General features: G+C 47.1%; 1 protein-coding gene across 2 annotated transcripts in view; it reads left to right on the top strand.

Moving 5' to 3' along the window:
* The window catches only part of SBDS (SBDS ribosome maturation factor), a 45,368-nt gene extending 32,555 nt beyond the window's left edge, over positions 1-12,813 (top strand). The window contains exons 5-6 of one of the 2 annotated variants that reach the window (XR_012750520.1): positions 10,293-12,126; positions 12,184-12,813. Coding sequence is in view for 1 of the 2 variants with exons in the window: in XM_075336333.1 (XP_075192448.1) it covers positions 10,293-10,421 (129 nt within the window). In the remaining variant the exon portion in view is untranslated. Of the gene's footprint in view, positions 1-10,292 lie in introns of both variants that reach the window. The other variant, XM_075336333.1, reaches the window with a different exon arrangement.
* The last annotated feature ends 896 nt before the right edge of the window (positions 12,814-13,709 follow it).

The raw sequence follows: 13,709 nt of genomic DNA, 5'->3' as shown, positions 1-13,709 counted from the left end.
GTTTTTGCTCACTGCTTTTTTTTATCAGTGAACAATGCCATTAAAGATTCTTGGAAAAAAAGTCTGCTGTCCTTCTTCAATATGTTCTTCATTCTCCACTACTGTATGCAGGAGAGCAGACAGCTGCAGAACTACAAGGCTCAGCATACTCCATCCAGGACTGTATGCAGGAGTTTTTTGCCCTCCAAAAAAATGAAGTGGGCCTCGCCATATTTTTGTATGCTAGCCAGGTACAGCAGGCAGGTACGGACTGCCCCCAACCCCCAGCTGGCTATTTGTACCCGGCTGGGAACCAAAAATATAGGGAAGCCCCTTTTTTATTTTTTTTTTTAAATTATTTCATGAATTTCATTAAATAATTAAAAAAAAATGACGTGGGCTTCGCCCAATTTTTGAGTCCAGCCATGTACAACTAGGCAGCTGGGGATTGGAATCCACAGTGCAGGGTGCCCATGCTTTCTGGGCACACCCGCTGCGAATTACAGTCCGTAGCCACCCCAGAAAATGGCGCTTTCATAGAAGCGCCATTTTCTGGAGCTGTATCCAATTCTTCCAGCTGCCCTGAAGCCGGGTGGCTCGCTGGGTAATAATGGAGTTAGGGCTAGCCGTATATTATCAGCTGGCCCTAAGCCCGAAATTCATGGGGTCACGCCAATATTAGACATGGCCACCATGAATTTCTAGTAAAGATGAAAAAAAAAACACAACACACAGAAAAATATTTTTATTAGAAATAAAACACAACACAATTAGTGACTCCATCTTCATTGAAATAAAGAACCCGTCCGCAGTAATCCTGGATCAAGGGTCCCGCACCGTCCAATCCGGATTCAATATCATCTGATCAGTTTGGTGGAAGGCAAAGCGTTAAGATGATGTGTCAGGTTCAAGGGTCTGAATCACATCACACATCAGCGGATTGTATAAAAGCCGGTTATACAATCAGCTGATGCATCAGTGAAAAAAAAAATGCACACGTCCGTGCTGACTCCTGTCCTATCGCTGCATGAGCTGCCGTTAATTATCTGATGAAGTCTCCTGACAGCATCAGCTGATAGTTTAGCCGGCCGGGCGGTAAAAAGTCGGCCTCACTGCTGTCACTGTCAGTTGATTCCATCAGGTGACCACATCAGGTGATCAGCGCCAGGTCCTGCAGCTATCGGAGGTGTCCCGGCCGTCTGCACACAGCCGGAGCAGGGGTGGCGGTACTGGGAAAGGAGCTGGGAGCGGACATGGCACCAGGACTCTGCACACAGGTGAGTATGACATTTTTTTCTTTTTCTACTGTTCACTTTTGATTTCGCAGCTGCTTCCATCTCCCGTCTATACATGGCGCCGCACGGGAGCGGACATGGCACTGGACGGGAGATGGAAGCAGCGGTGGCGGTACCAGGAGGATTCACGCTTCTGTGTTTACCAACAGAAGGAATCCTCTTCCTGTACACGTCACTGTAGTACACACCCCTTGCGTTTTATAGCTGCGTTTTTGGTCATAGATACGCAGCTATATTTGCAATTTGCGTTTTTCATTGTGTTTTTGAACATCTCATTGAACTCAATGGGTGGAAAACGCAGTGAAAAACGCAGAAATAATTGACATGCTGTGTTTTTGTGGTGACCACTACAAAAAAACGCTGTGTGCGGACAGCACTTCTGAAAACCCATAGACATTGCTGGGGAAGCAATGTCACAGCATTTTCTGCACAAAAACGCGGTAAACGCCGCTAAACGCAGCAAAAACGTCTAGTGCGCACAGGGCCTATCTGCAAGGAAAAAGGAAGCAGCATGTGTACAGCAAGTCAGGATTCTCATGGACTTTGTTGGGATGCTTTTTCCTTGCTTTTGTTGATTAAAAAAAAAGCAAGGAAAAACACATGAAAAAATACCACATGGGCACATAGCCTAACAGTCATGAACGCTTGAAGCGGTACACAAGGGCAGGAAAAACTGATAAAGTAATTACTCCTAATGAGTCATCTGAAGTATTGTCCTTGGCGCATAGAATATCAGCCCCTCTGCGGTCTCTCTGCAAGCAGCGAAATCCTGTCAATGATCACGAGGTATTTTTGCTTGGTTCAGAAGGACAGATTTTGTACATGCAGCTACTGGGGAAATTGCTTCAGGAAAACGCTCATCAGGAGTAAGTACTTTATCAGTTTTCCCTGCAGTGCAGTGTTCATGACTGCTACACTGCCCTCTGCTGTGATGAGTGTGAAATAACCATGTCATGTGCCCTGACCATGATCTGTCTGCTCTGAAAAGCAAGATCATTTCTGGGCTGTGCACAGAGGCAGGAAACGCACATCTAATGAAGTGACGCCGTCCTCGGCAGCATTGTGCTCCCTGTATCTTATGTCACTCATACGGATTAGCAGCATGCGTTGTGCAGAGGGATCACTGAGAAGCCGTTACAACAACAAGGTGTCAGTGCGCTTCCATTGAAAATAAGGTATATAATCAAACATTTTTTTTTAGATATTCTGACTGCTTTGAAAGTCAGCATTAGAGATGAGCGAACCTTTGTAAGTTTGGTTTGAGAGTCGGAACTTAAAAGGTTAGTTTCTTTTTCGCTCCTAATTGGGAGACCCAGACAATTGGGTGTATAGCTATTGCCTCTGGAGGCCACACAAAGTATTACACTTAAAAGTGTAAGGCCCCTCCCCTTCTGGCTATACACCCCCAGTGGGATCACTGGCTCACCAGATTTGTGCTTTGTGCGAAGGAGGCAACACATCCACGCATAGCTCCACTGTTTAGTCAGCAGCAGCTGCTGACTATGTCGGATGGAAGAAAAGAGGGCCCATACAGGGCTCCCAGCATGCTCCCTTCTCACCCCACTTCATGTCGGAGGTGTTTGTTAAGGTTGAGGTACCCATTGCGGGTACGGAGGCTGGAGCCCACATGCTGCTTCCTTCCCCATCCCTTTTTACAGGGCTCTGGGTGAAGTGGGATTCTATCGGTCTCCAGGCACTGAGACCGTGCTCCATCCACAGCCCCTGGTATCTGCTGGACATGGAGCGGAGTATCTTCAGGGACATGGCCCTGCTACATGGAGGTACTCTGTGTCCCTGTGGGGACCGCGCAGACACACGGCAGCACTGCTGGGTGTGTTAGTGCGCCAGGGACAGCGGCGCTGTCCGCACTAGTGCCATCGCACACCACAGCGTTGCTGGGTGTGTTAGTGTATTGGGTGACTACTGCGCTAACCGCCGCTGCCATTTTTATTTAAGGCGCCGCTGGGATTTGTGGTGCGCCGGGGACTTCCGCGCCGGCCAGCACTGATATGCCGGCCGCGCTTATTAACTCGAGTCCCCGGCTTCTGGGCCTAGTCTCCCTTCGTTACCGCCCACAGGCCTGACAGTCAGGGTAGGGGCGTGACGCTGCATAGCACAGCAGCGCTGAGAGCTGGAGTATGTTTTGCATACTCCACCCCTCTCACTGTGTGCACTGTGAAACCGGATTCCCGCACTTTCTCAGGCACGCCCACGGCTTCCTTCTCTACAAGGACGCCGGCAGCCATTAGTGTCAGTTTCTGTACGATACAGAGACAAGTGTGGAAGACCCTGGCATTCTGATAGTCACACAATCGCTGCAACAGGCGTTAAGCAGCACCTGTGGTGCTAACCCCACTAGTGCAGAAGTGCACTTATAGATATGCTTGTACTATATACATTGCACTGTTTGGTCGCACGTTGTATATACCCTCCTGGATTGTGCGGAGGAGTTATCAGCATATTCTCTGTGTAAAACAAAGGTGCAGAACCACATGTTTTTCTATGCAGCCGGTACAGCATGTACGGCTATACGGCCGGCAGGTTACATAGACCCCCATTATATCCAACTCAGCCGGAGTCTCTGCTAATGGCCAGAGGATGAGGACGGTGTCTGCAGTATTTACTGACAGATTTTCTGAGACTATGGCTATGATACTAGAAGCCTAGCAGTCCGGACATGTCTCTCACAACATGGGCACTGTTGAATCATTGATCCATGGCCCCCCTCAGTGTGAACAACTAACAGCTCCGGGAATGTCACACGCATCCCAGAGTCACGGCTCTGCACAGACGTCAGTCCCAGACAGCCTAAGCGGGCTCACTATGAGCGGCCCTCGGTTTCATCAGGGTCCTAGCAGAAGGACTCTCTGTGTAATGAGGCGGAAGTAGCGGCTCAGGATTCTGATCCTGAGACCGCTCTCAATCTGGATACACCTAATGGTGACGCCATAGTGAATAATCTTATAGCGTCCATCAATAGAATGTTGGTTATTTCTCACCCAGCTCCTCCAGTGGAGGAGTCAGCTTCACGTATTTTTCTGGACCACTCTGCCTTCAGAGAGGCAGTCCAGGAACACCACACTTATCCAGATATGCGCTTCTCCAAACGGCTTAGGATACACGTTATCCCTGCCCCCTGACGTGGTCAAGGACTGGACCCAGTGTCCCTAGCGGCATCCTCCAATCTCCAGGCTTGTAGCTAGATCCATAGTTGCAGTGGGAGATGGAGCTGCACTTAAAGATGCCACTGACAGACAGATGGATCTCTGGTCTAAATCCATCTATGAGACTGTCGGCGCACCGTTGGCTCCAGCATTCTCACCCTTGGGGCACTCCAAGCTATTTCAGCTTGTCTTACACAGATTGACACGGTTACACGTACATCTGTGCCGCAGGTGGCATCCTTAACCTCTCAAATGTCTGCATTTGTTTCTTACGCGATTCAGGTTGCCCTAGACTCTGCGAACCGTACGGCAGTAGCCTCCGCTGCTCCGTGTTTTTAAGCAGAGCCTGGTCTGCTCGTTAAGTGAATGGAAGGCAGATTCTGCTTCCAAAAAAGGTTGCTTAACCAGTTGCCTTTTTCTGCTGACCGACTGTTTGGTGAGCGTTTGGATGTAACCATTAAACAGTCCAGGGGTAAGGATTCATCCTTTCCTCAGCCCGGACACAACAAACCCCAACAGAGCAGGAGGCAGTCGTGGTTTCGGTCTTTTCGAGGCTCGGGCAGGTCCCATTTTTCCTCGTCCAATGTGGACTCAAAAGGATCAGAGGAGCTCAGATTCTTGGCGGGCTCAGTCACGCCCAAAAAAGAGACAGTCTGAAAACCCGCTTCCAAGGCGGCTTCCTCATGACTTGCGGCCTCCTCTCTCCGCATCCTCGGTCGGTAGCAGGCTCACCCGCCTTGGCGATATTTAGCTGCCATAGGTCAATGACCGTTGGGTGTGAGACATTCTGTCTCACGGGTACAGGATAGAGCTCACTTCTCGTCCTCCAACTCGATTCTTCAGAACTTCTCCACCTCCCGGCCGAGCCGCTGCTCTTCTGCAAACAGGGTGCACTCTATAGGCAGAAAGAGTGATGACCCCCGTTCCTCTTCAGGAACAAGGTCACGGTTTTTACCCCAAATTATTTGCGGTGCCTATAAGAACGGGCCGTTCCGTCCCGTTCTGGATCTAAAACTGCTCAGCAAGCTCGTGGACACCAGGCGGTTCCGGATGGAATCCCTCCGCCATGTCATCGCCTCAATGTCCCAAGGAGATTTCCTAGCATCATTAGGCATCAAGGATGCTTATCCACACGTGCCGATTGATCCAGAGCACTAGCGTTTCTACGCTTCGTTATAAGAGACGAACACCTTCTGTTCGTAGCTCTACCTTCCGGCTAGCGACAGTCCCACTGGTCTTCGCCAAGGTCAGGGCAGCAGTAGTCACAGTCCTGCACTCTCAGGGTCACTCTGTGATCCCATATTTAGACGATCTACTTGTCAAGGCACTCTCTTAGGAAACATGCCGACACTGCCCGAACGTTGCGCTGGAGACTCTCTAGAGTTTTGGGTGGATCATCAACTTTTTGAAGTCAGATCCGACCCCGACCCTATCGCTAACATATCTAGGCATGGAGTTTCATACTCTCTCAGCGATAGTGAAGCTTCCGCTAGACAAACAGCATTCACTACGGGCTGCAATCTCTTCTTTAAGAACCAGTCGCACACATTGAGACGCCTCATGCACTTCCTACGTAAGATGGTAGCAATGGAGGCAGTTCTTTTCGCGCAGTTTCATCTGCGTCCACTACAATGTGACATTCTCCGCCAATGGGACGGGGAGTCGACCTCCCTCAACAGAGTCGTCTTTCTTTCTCAGGCGGCCAAGGAATCTCTACGGTGGTGGCTTCTTCCCACCTCATGGTCAAAAAGAAGGTCCTTCCTATCCCCATCCTGGGCGATAGTTACGACAGACGCGAGTCTATCAGGGTGGGGAGCAGTTTTTCTCCACCACAGCGCTCAGGGTACGTGGACTCAACAAGAGTCCACCCTTCAGATCAATGTTCTTGAACACAGAGCAGTGTATCTTGCCCTACAAACCTTCCAACAGCAGCTGGACAGCAAGCAAATCCGACTTCAGTCGGACAACTCCACAGCGGTGGCATACATCAACCACCAAGGAAGAACGCGCAACCGGCAAGCCTTCCAGGAAGTCCGGCAGGTTCTGATGTGGGTGGAAGACACGGCATCCACCATATCCACAGTTCACATCCCAGGCGTGGAAAACTAGGAAGCTGACTTCCTAAGTCGCCGGGGTGTGGCCGAAAGGGTATGGTCTCTTCACCCGGACGGGTTTCAGGAGATCTGGCGCCGCTCACAGAGGCCGGACGTCGATCTAATGGCGTCACGGCACAACAACAATGTGCCAGCTTCATGGCACGGTTTCACAATCATCGAGCTCTGGCGGCAGACGCCTTAGTTCAGCATTGGTCGCAGTTCCAGCTACCTTATGTGCCACCTCTGGCATTGTTGCCCAGAGTGCTGCGCTAGATCAGGACCGACTGCGGCCGCGCCATCCTCGTCGCTACAGATTGGCCGAGGATGTTGTGGTTCCCGGTTCTGTGGTGCCTCACGGTAGGCTAACCGGGGGCACTACCAGACCAATCAGACTGGCTGTCTCAAGGGCCATTCTTCCATTTGAATTCTACGGCCCTCAACCTGATGGTGTGGCATTGAGTCCTGGAACCTAGTGTCGTCAGGATTACCTCAGGACGTGGTTGCCACCATGAGACAGGCTAGCATACCAACGTCCGCCAAGATTGACCACAGGACGTGGAAGATATTCTTATCTCGGTGCTCGGCGCAGGGTGTTTCTCCCTGGCCGGTTGCATCGTCTATGTTTCCTTCCTTCCTGCAATCTAGGTTGGAAAACGGGTTGTCGCTCAGTTCCCTTTAGGGACAAGTCTCAGCGCTATCTGTATTTTTTCAGAAACGACTTCCTCAGGTACGCACGTTCCTACGGGGAGTTTGTCGTCTCAGCACTCCGTACAAGCGGCCGTTAGAGCCCTGGGATCTGAACAAGGTTCTAATTGCTCTCTTGATGCCGCCTTTCGAGCCTTTGAAAGAGGTCTCCCTTCCCGCTTTTCTCGGGAAGTGGCCTTCTAGTAACGGTCTCGTCTCTTAGGAGAGTTTCCGAGCTAGCAACGCTCTCATACAAATCTCCCTTCCTGGTCCTTCACCAGGACAGGGTAGTTCTGCGTCCGATTCCGGAATTTCTCCCTAAGGTGGTATCCCACTTTCATATCAATCAGGATATCACCTCACCTTCTTTGTGCCTCGTCCAGTCCATCAATTTCAGAAGGATTTGCATCTGTTGGTTCTGGGGAGAGCACTCAGGTTCTACTTCCCGCATGGCGCTCCTGCGCCACCCGGATGCACTCTTTGTCCTTGTCGCTGGTCGGCGTAAACAGTCGCAAGCTTCTGAATCCACCCTGGCTCGGGGGATCGAGGAACCAATTCTTGAAACCTACAGTTCTACTGGGCTTCTGGTTCTCTCAAGGCTGAAGGCCCATTCTACCAGAGCCGTGGGTGCATCCTGGGCATTACGGCACCAGGCTACGGCTCAGCAGGTGTGTCAGGCACCTACCTGATTGAGTCTGCATACTTTTACCAAGCATTTTCAGGTGCATACCTACGCTTCGGCAGACGCCAGCCTAGGTAGATAAGTCCTTCAGGCGGCGATTGCCCACCTGTAGGAAAGGGCTGTTTGACGGCCCTATCACGAGGTATTCTTTTACCCACCCAGGGACTGCTTTTGGACGTCCCAATTGTCTGGGTCTCCCAATTAGGAGCGAAAAAGAAGAAGGGAATTTTGTTTACTTACCGTAAATTCCTTTTCTTCTAGCTCCAATTGGGAGACCCAGCACCCGCCCTGTTTTCTCGGGGTTTTTCTGTTTTTTCGGGTACACATGTTGTTCATGTGGTATGGTTCAGTTCTCCGATGTTTCCTCGGATTGAATTGGTCTTTAAACCAGTTATTGGCTTTCCTCCTTCTTGCTTTGGCACTAAAACTGGTGAGCCAGTGATCCCACTGGGGGTGTATAGCCAGAAGGGGAGGGGCCTTACACTTTTAAGTGTAATACTTTGTGTGGCCTCCAGAGGCAATAGCTATACACCCAATTGTCTGGGTCTCCCAATTGGAGCTAGAAGAAAAGGAATTTACGGTAAGTAAACAAAATTCCCTTCTTTTTTGACTCTGACTCAATGGAAGTCAGCAATTGGGCAGTTCGTGGCTGCACCGACATTCTGCCCACCATAAGCAGAACACTTCCAGGGGAGGGGGAGCGGGTTTTTCAATTAATATTTTTCGTGTGTGTATTTATGCACACTACATCTGATCATGCTGATTTTACCCCCAGTGTCAGCCATTCACACACTGCGCACGGCTCGCACAGGGTTGAGCATCACTCATACCCAAACACAGAGCTGCTCCCTTGCGAGGTTTGCACTCCTAACGCACTTGAACTTCGAACCCCAACTTTGGCGTTTTTTGGTAGTCTGTTTCCAAACCTGAAATCCGAACCTCATGTTTGTGCAACTATAGTCAGTATCTAAATATAACAAGTTAATACACATAGATGATTTTTTTTAATTTTTTTTTTTTTTTAAATAAAAGTTTATTTTTGCTGATATGTAATGCAAGTTAGGCTCTTCTTGCAGGACTGATTAAATGTCCAGTTTTCAGGACTCTTCAATGTACAGCAGTCCTTATATTGGACAACAGGCTCCTCTGCACATGGTATAAAAGGGGTTAAGGGGGTTATCCAGGACTTTAGAGTTTTTTTGGTTATGGGGCTAAGAACTTACAGGTAGGAAGTTGTTAACTACCTGCCTGCTGTGCCTGTTTGGGCGATTCTCCTGTGTCCTGTGACATCATGTCGACAGAGTAGCTTTTCTTCTGCTCTGTTGACAGGGCGTCACTGCCGATTTCTTGGTGCCTAGCTGCGCTGAGCCGGCTGTCAATCACATGATGTTGGCAGTGACTCCCCAACAACAGACCAAAAAGGAAGTGAGAGAGCTGCTCTGTTGACATGGGGTCAAATGAAATCAGAGAATCTCCACCTGAGCCAGACCACATCGATACAGGGCAGATCAGGCAGCAGACAACCCGTCTAAGGCTATGTTCACACACTGCGTTTTTTACCTGCGTTTTGGGTCCGTTTTTGCTGCAGAAATTTCTTGAGAAATTCTTGTAACCTTTCTGCAGACATTCCCCAGCAAAACCTATGGCAAAAAAAATTAGCTGTGCACACACTGCGTTTTTTTCTTAAGAAAATTCTTTCAGTAGATTTTCTTAAGAAAAAGAATGAGCATGTCACTTCTTTTCTGCAGCTAACTGCGTTTTTTGCCATAGATAATTGGCACAATAACGCAGGGAGCAACCAGCGGTAAAAACACACCGAAAACGGACCAAAAACGCACCGAAAACGCGGCAAAAACGCAGGTGCGTTTTTGGTGCGTTTTTTAACACAGGTGCACTCTTAAGAAATTTCTTAAGAAATTTCTTAAGAAAAATCATTTTTCTAGTGTGAACATAGCCTAAGACTTTTGGGGCATACTCCTACATCTGTGATCTATACAGGATTAGGATGTATAATGGAATGATAGACCCTTGTTTAATTACTGTTATTGGGGATTGTTTTGTATCATCCTATAGAACCTGCTTTATTTTCTTTTTTATTCAGCTGAAGTAAGCATTTTTGTAATAAGAGCAATGGTAAACCGTTTGTAATAGATGATATGTCTTCGTCCTTGGCACCATTTGTAAGTGTGTGCCAAGAAATTCCAGTAAGCGAAATATAGAGTTTACTGCTTATTTGACAGGTCCCTGCATCAGTCGATTGAGAAGCTGGTACAGCCATGTAATATGGATCATTACCATCAGTAGATTATGAAATGTAATTTTTTTTTATATTTTTTTTTTTTAACCCAGCAGTAGGAATAATTTATATTTATCTCCAATCCATGCTATTTAGGTCTGTTTGATTGATCCTGGCTGCTTCAGAGAAATTGATGAGCTGATACGTTGTGAAACGAGAGGGAAAGGCACTCTGGAAGTTCTCAGTCTGAAGGATGTAGAAGAAGGAGATGAGAAGCTGGAGTGAGGACACTACGTAATGAACTGTCCAGATGAGACTGGCATTATACCTTCCACAACTGACAGCCTTTGACTTCACAACAGCTACATTTTGCTCTTCCAAAAGACATGTAACAATGCCTCACTGTGTATGAGTTATTGAAATATTAATGAAATACTTACAGATCTTTTTATTTTTTTTGTGCTGGTTTGCTTTGCAGCATCCTAAATGTATAAAAACCCTGCAGTGTTACATTTCGAGCAACTGAGTGATATTTACAAAGGGGATAGACATGCATAATACTGCTATTTATACTGCTATATAATGAGAAAATTCCTGTTATGGGTTACATTGGTGGGTGGAAAGAGTGTTCACTTTCCAGCTCCCAGCACTAGAGTTTAATGGGAGGCTGTATAATGTGCCTGTCATCCAGCTTAAAAGGACTTTTAGTGGGAGGGAGCATTATTAGCAGCTGGCAGCTCTCAGCCAATTAACATTTTGTAAGGCTGGGTTCACACATAGCGACAGCGATAACGACGTCGCTGTTACGTCACCATTTTCTGTGACGTAACAGCGACCTAGTAAGTCGCTGTTATGATCGCTGCTTAGCTGTCAAACACAGCGACGCAGCAGCGATCATAACATCGCTACATGTGCAGGGAGCCGCGCACACTGCTTAGTGCTGGCTCCCTGCTCTCCTAGCTACAGTACACATCGGGTTAATTAACCCGATGTGTACTGCAGCTACATGTGCAGAGAGCAGCGCACACAGCTTAGCGCTGGCTCCCTGCACTCCTAGGTACAGTACACATCGGGTTAATTAACCCGATGTGTACTGCAGCTACATGTGCAGAGAGCAGGAGCCGGCACTGGCAGCGTGAGAGCGGCGGAGGCTGGTAACAAAGGTAAATATTGGGTAACCACCTTGGTTATCCGATGTTTACCCTGGTTACAGCTTACCGCAGGCTGTCAGACGCCGGCTCCTGCTCCCTGCACATTCAGGATTGTTGCTCTCTCGCTGTCACACACAGCGATGTGTGCTTATCAGCGGGAGAGCAACAATAAAAAAAACGAACCAGGGCTGTGTGTAACGAGCAGCGATCTCACAGCAGGGGCCAGATCGCTGCTAAGTGTCACACACAGCGAGATCGCTAATGAGGTCACTGTTGCGTCACCAAAACCGTGATGTAGCAGCGATTTCGGTAGCGATCTCGCTATGTGTGAAGCACCCCTAAGACTCTTCCAGATGAAGATGATTGGCTAATATCAAGTATAACTAACTTAAAGCACTCTTCTGATCAGCTTTTTTAAGCTGAATGCTAACTTTAAATTAAAAATCTATAAAACGCACAAAGTATTAAAGTGCCTGTGTCTCTTTACAGAGCCTCTTCACAATCTTTTTCTTGAATATGTAGTATCTGAATACACTAAAGGCCGCTTTACACGCTGCAATATCGTGACCGATATCGCTAGCGTGGGTACCCGCCCCCATCGGTTGTGCGACATGGGGAAATAGCTGCCCGTGGCGCACAACATCGCCCAGACCCGTCACACTACTTACCTGCTTTGCGACGTCGCTGTGACCGGCGAAACGCCTCCTTTCTAAGGGGGCAGTTCGTTCAGCGTCACAGCTGCGTCACTGAACCGCCGCCCAATAGAAGTGGAGGGACGGAGATGAACGGGACGAACATCCCGCCCACCTCCTTCCTTCCGCATTGCGGGCGGGAGGCAGGTAAGGAGAGGTTCCTCGTTCCTGCGGTGTCACACAGAGCGATGTGTGCTGCCGCAGGAACGAGGAACAACTTCGTTACTGCTGCAGCAACGATATTAGAGAATGTACCCCCATGTCACCAATGAGCGATTTTGCATCGTTGCAAAAACGTGCAAAATCGCTCAAAGGTGTCACAAGCAACGACATCGCTAAAGCGACCGGATGTGCGTCACAAATTCCGTGACCCCAACGAGATCACTTGAGCGATGTCGCAGCGTGTAAAGCGGCCTTAAGGAAAAAAAAGTAACAACCTGCTTTTATGAAAATTTTAGAATAAATGACAGGATGCTGAGCTGGGAATATGATATATAACTATTCTTATATAAGTTATTAACAGAAGTATACATTTATACTTTTATTTTGGTAAGCTGAGTGTTATCTGTCACCACTGCATGTGTACGGCTCTAAGATATATGCCCAGAAGTGACGGTGCTTATTTAGGGTACAAGGAATCAATATTGGTGTAGTGTGCTGCCATTTAGAGGCGCAGTCTTGTCATATTAGCCATACTCTCCGGAGTGTCACATGAGTCGTGTCATCAGATGTCTGTAAGATCGTATTAAAAGTACCATTAATTTATACAAAAACAAAATAACATATGAGTTATGAAAAAAGTTTTTTGGTTCGATAAACAAATTATTTCACAAATTTGGTATATCGTGGCTTTTTATTAATGCAGATTGTCATTTATTTGTTGAGAATATACAGTACTTACCCATTGGTTCTTGACAAATGCAATACTATTTCTCCCTACACAAATGAGATTTCACAACTTATTTTTTGTGATTTCAATTGTTAAAAAAAAAAACTTTAATTTTTTAGAGGGGGAGGATGATAGCTTCATTTCTTGGATAGTTTCCCATACCTATTAATAATGTTGACACATGTTTAACCCCGAACCATGTTTTCACTTTCCTGGCTAGGCCAAGCTTTGTCAGTTCTGACCAGTGTCACCTTATGTAGTAATAACTCTGGAAAGCTTCAACAGATCCCAATAATTCTGAGATTTTTTTCGGACCACATTGTACTTTGTTAGTGGTAAATTTTGGTTGATATGATTTGCATTTATTTCTGAAAATAATCAAAATTGTCACAAAAAAAAAAAGACCATTTTGCAGTTTGCACACCTTGAACTTCTTATCCCTCTAAACAAGGTGGTTATATCGCAAACATTTATTTACAATCAGCATAATTTTTTTAAACATTAATTTTTATGAAGAAGTTAAAAGATTATCAACAATATAATTTTTCCCCGAAAATTCCGAAACCATCTTTAGGAACTACATCACATTTGAAGTGACTTTGAGAAACCTGTTTGACAGAAAATACCCAAAAGTGACATTTTAAAAACTGCACCCCTCAAAGTCCTCATTTCCAAATTCTATAGGTTTATTAACCCCTTAGGTGCTTCACCGGAAATAAGGAAACACGGAAGGAAAAAAATAACATTTTTTTTTCCCATAAAAATGTTCCTTTTAACCTTAAATTTTCATTTTCACAAAGGTAACGGGAGAAATTGCACCTTACAATTTGTTGTGCAATTT

Source organism: Anomaloglossus baeobatrachus, chromosome 2 (assembly GCF_048569485.1).
Source record: "Anomaloglossus baeobatrachus isolate aAnoBae1 chromosome 2, aAnoBae1.hap1, whole genome shotgun sequence".
In the NCBI taxonomy this organism is placed as follows: domain Eukaryota; kingdom Metazoa; phylum Chordata; class Amphibia; order Anura; family Aromobatidae; genus Anomaloglossus; species Anomaloglossus baeobatrachus.
The sequence above is the reverse complement of the archived record's forward strand: the minus strand, read 5'-3'. Positions and strand labels throughout refer to the sequence as shown.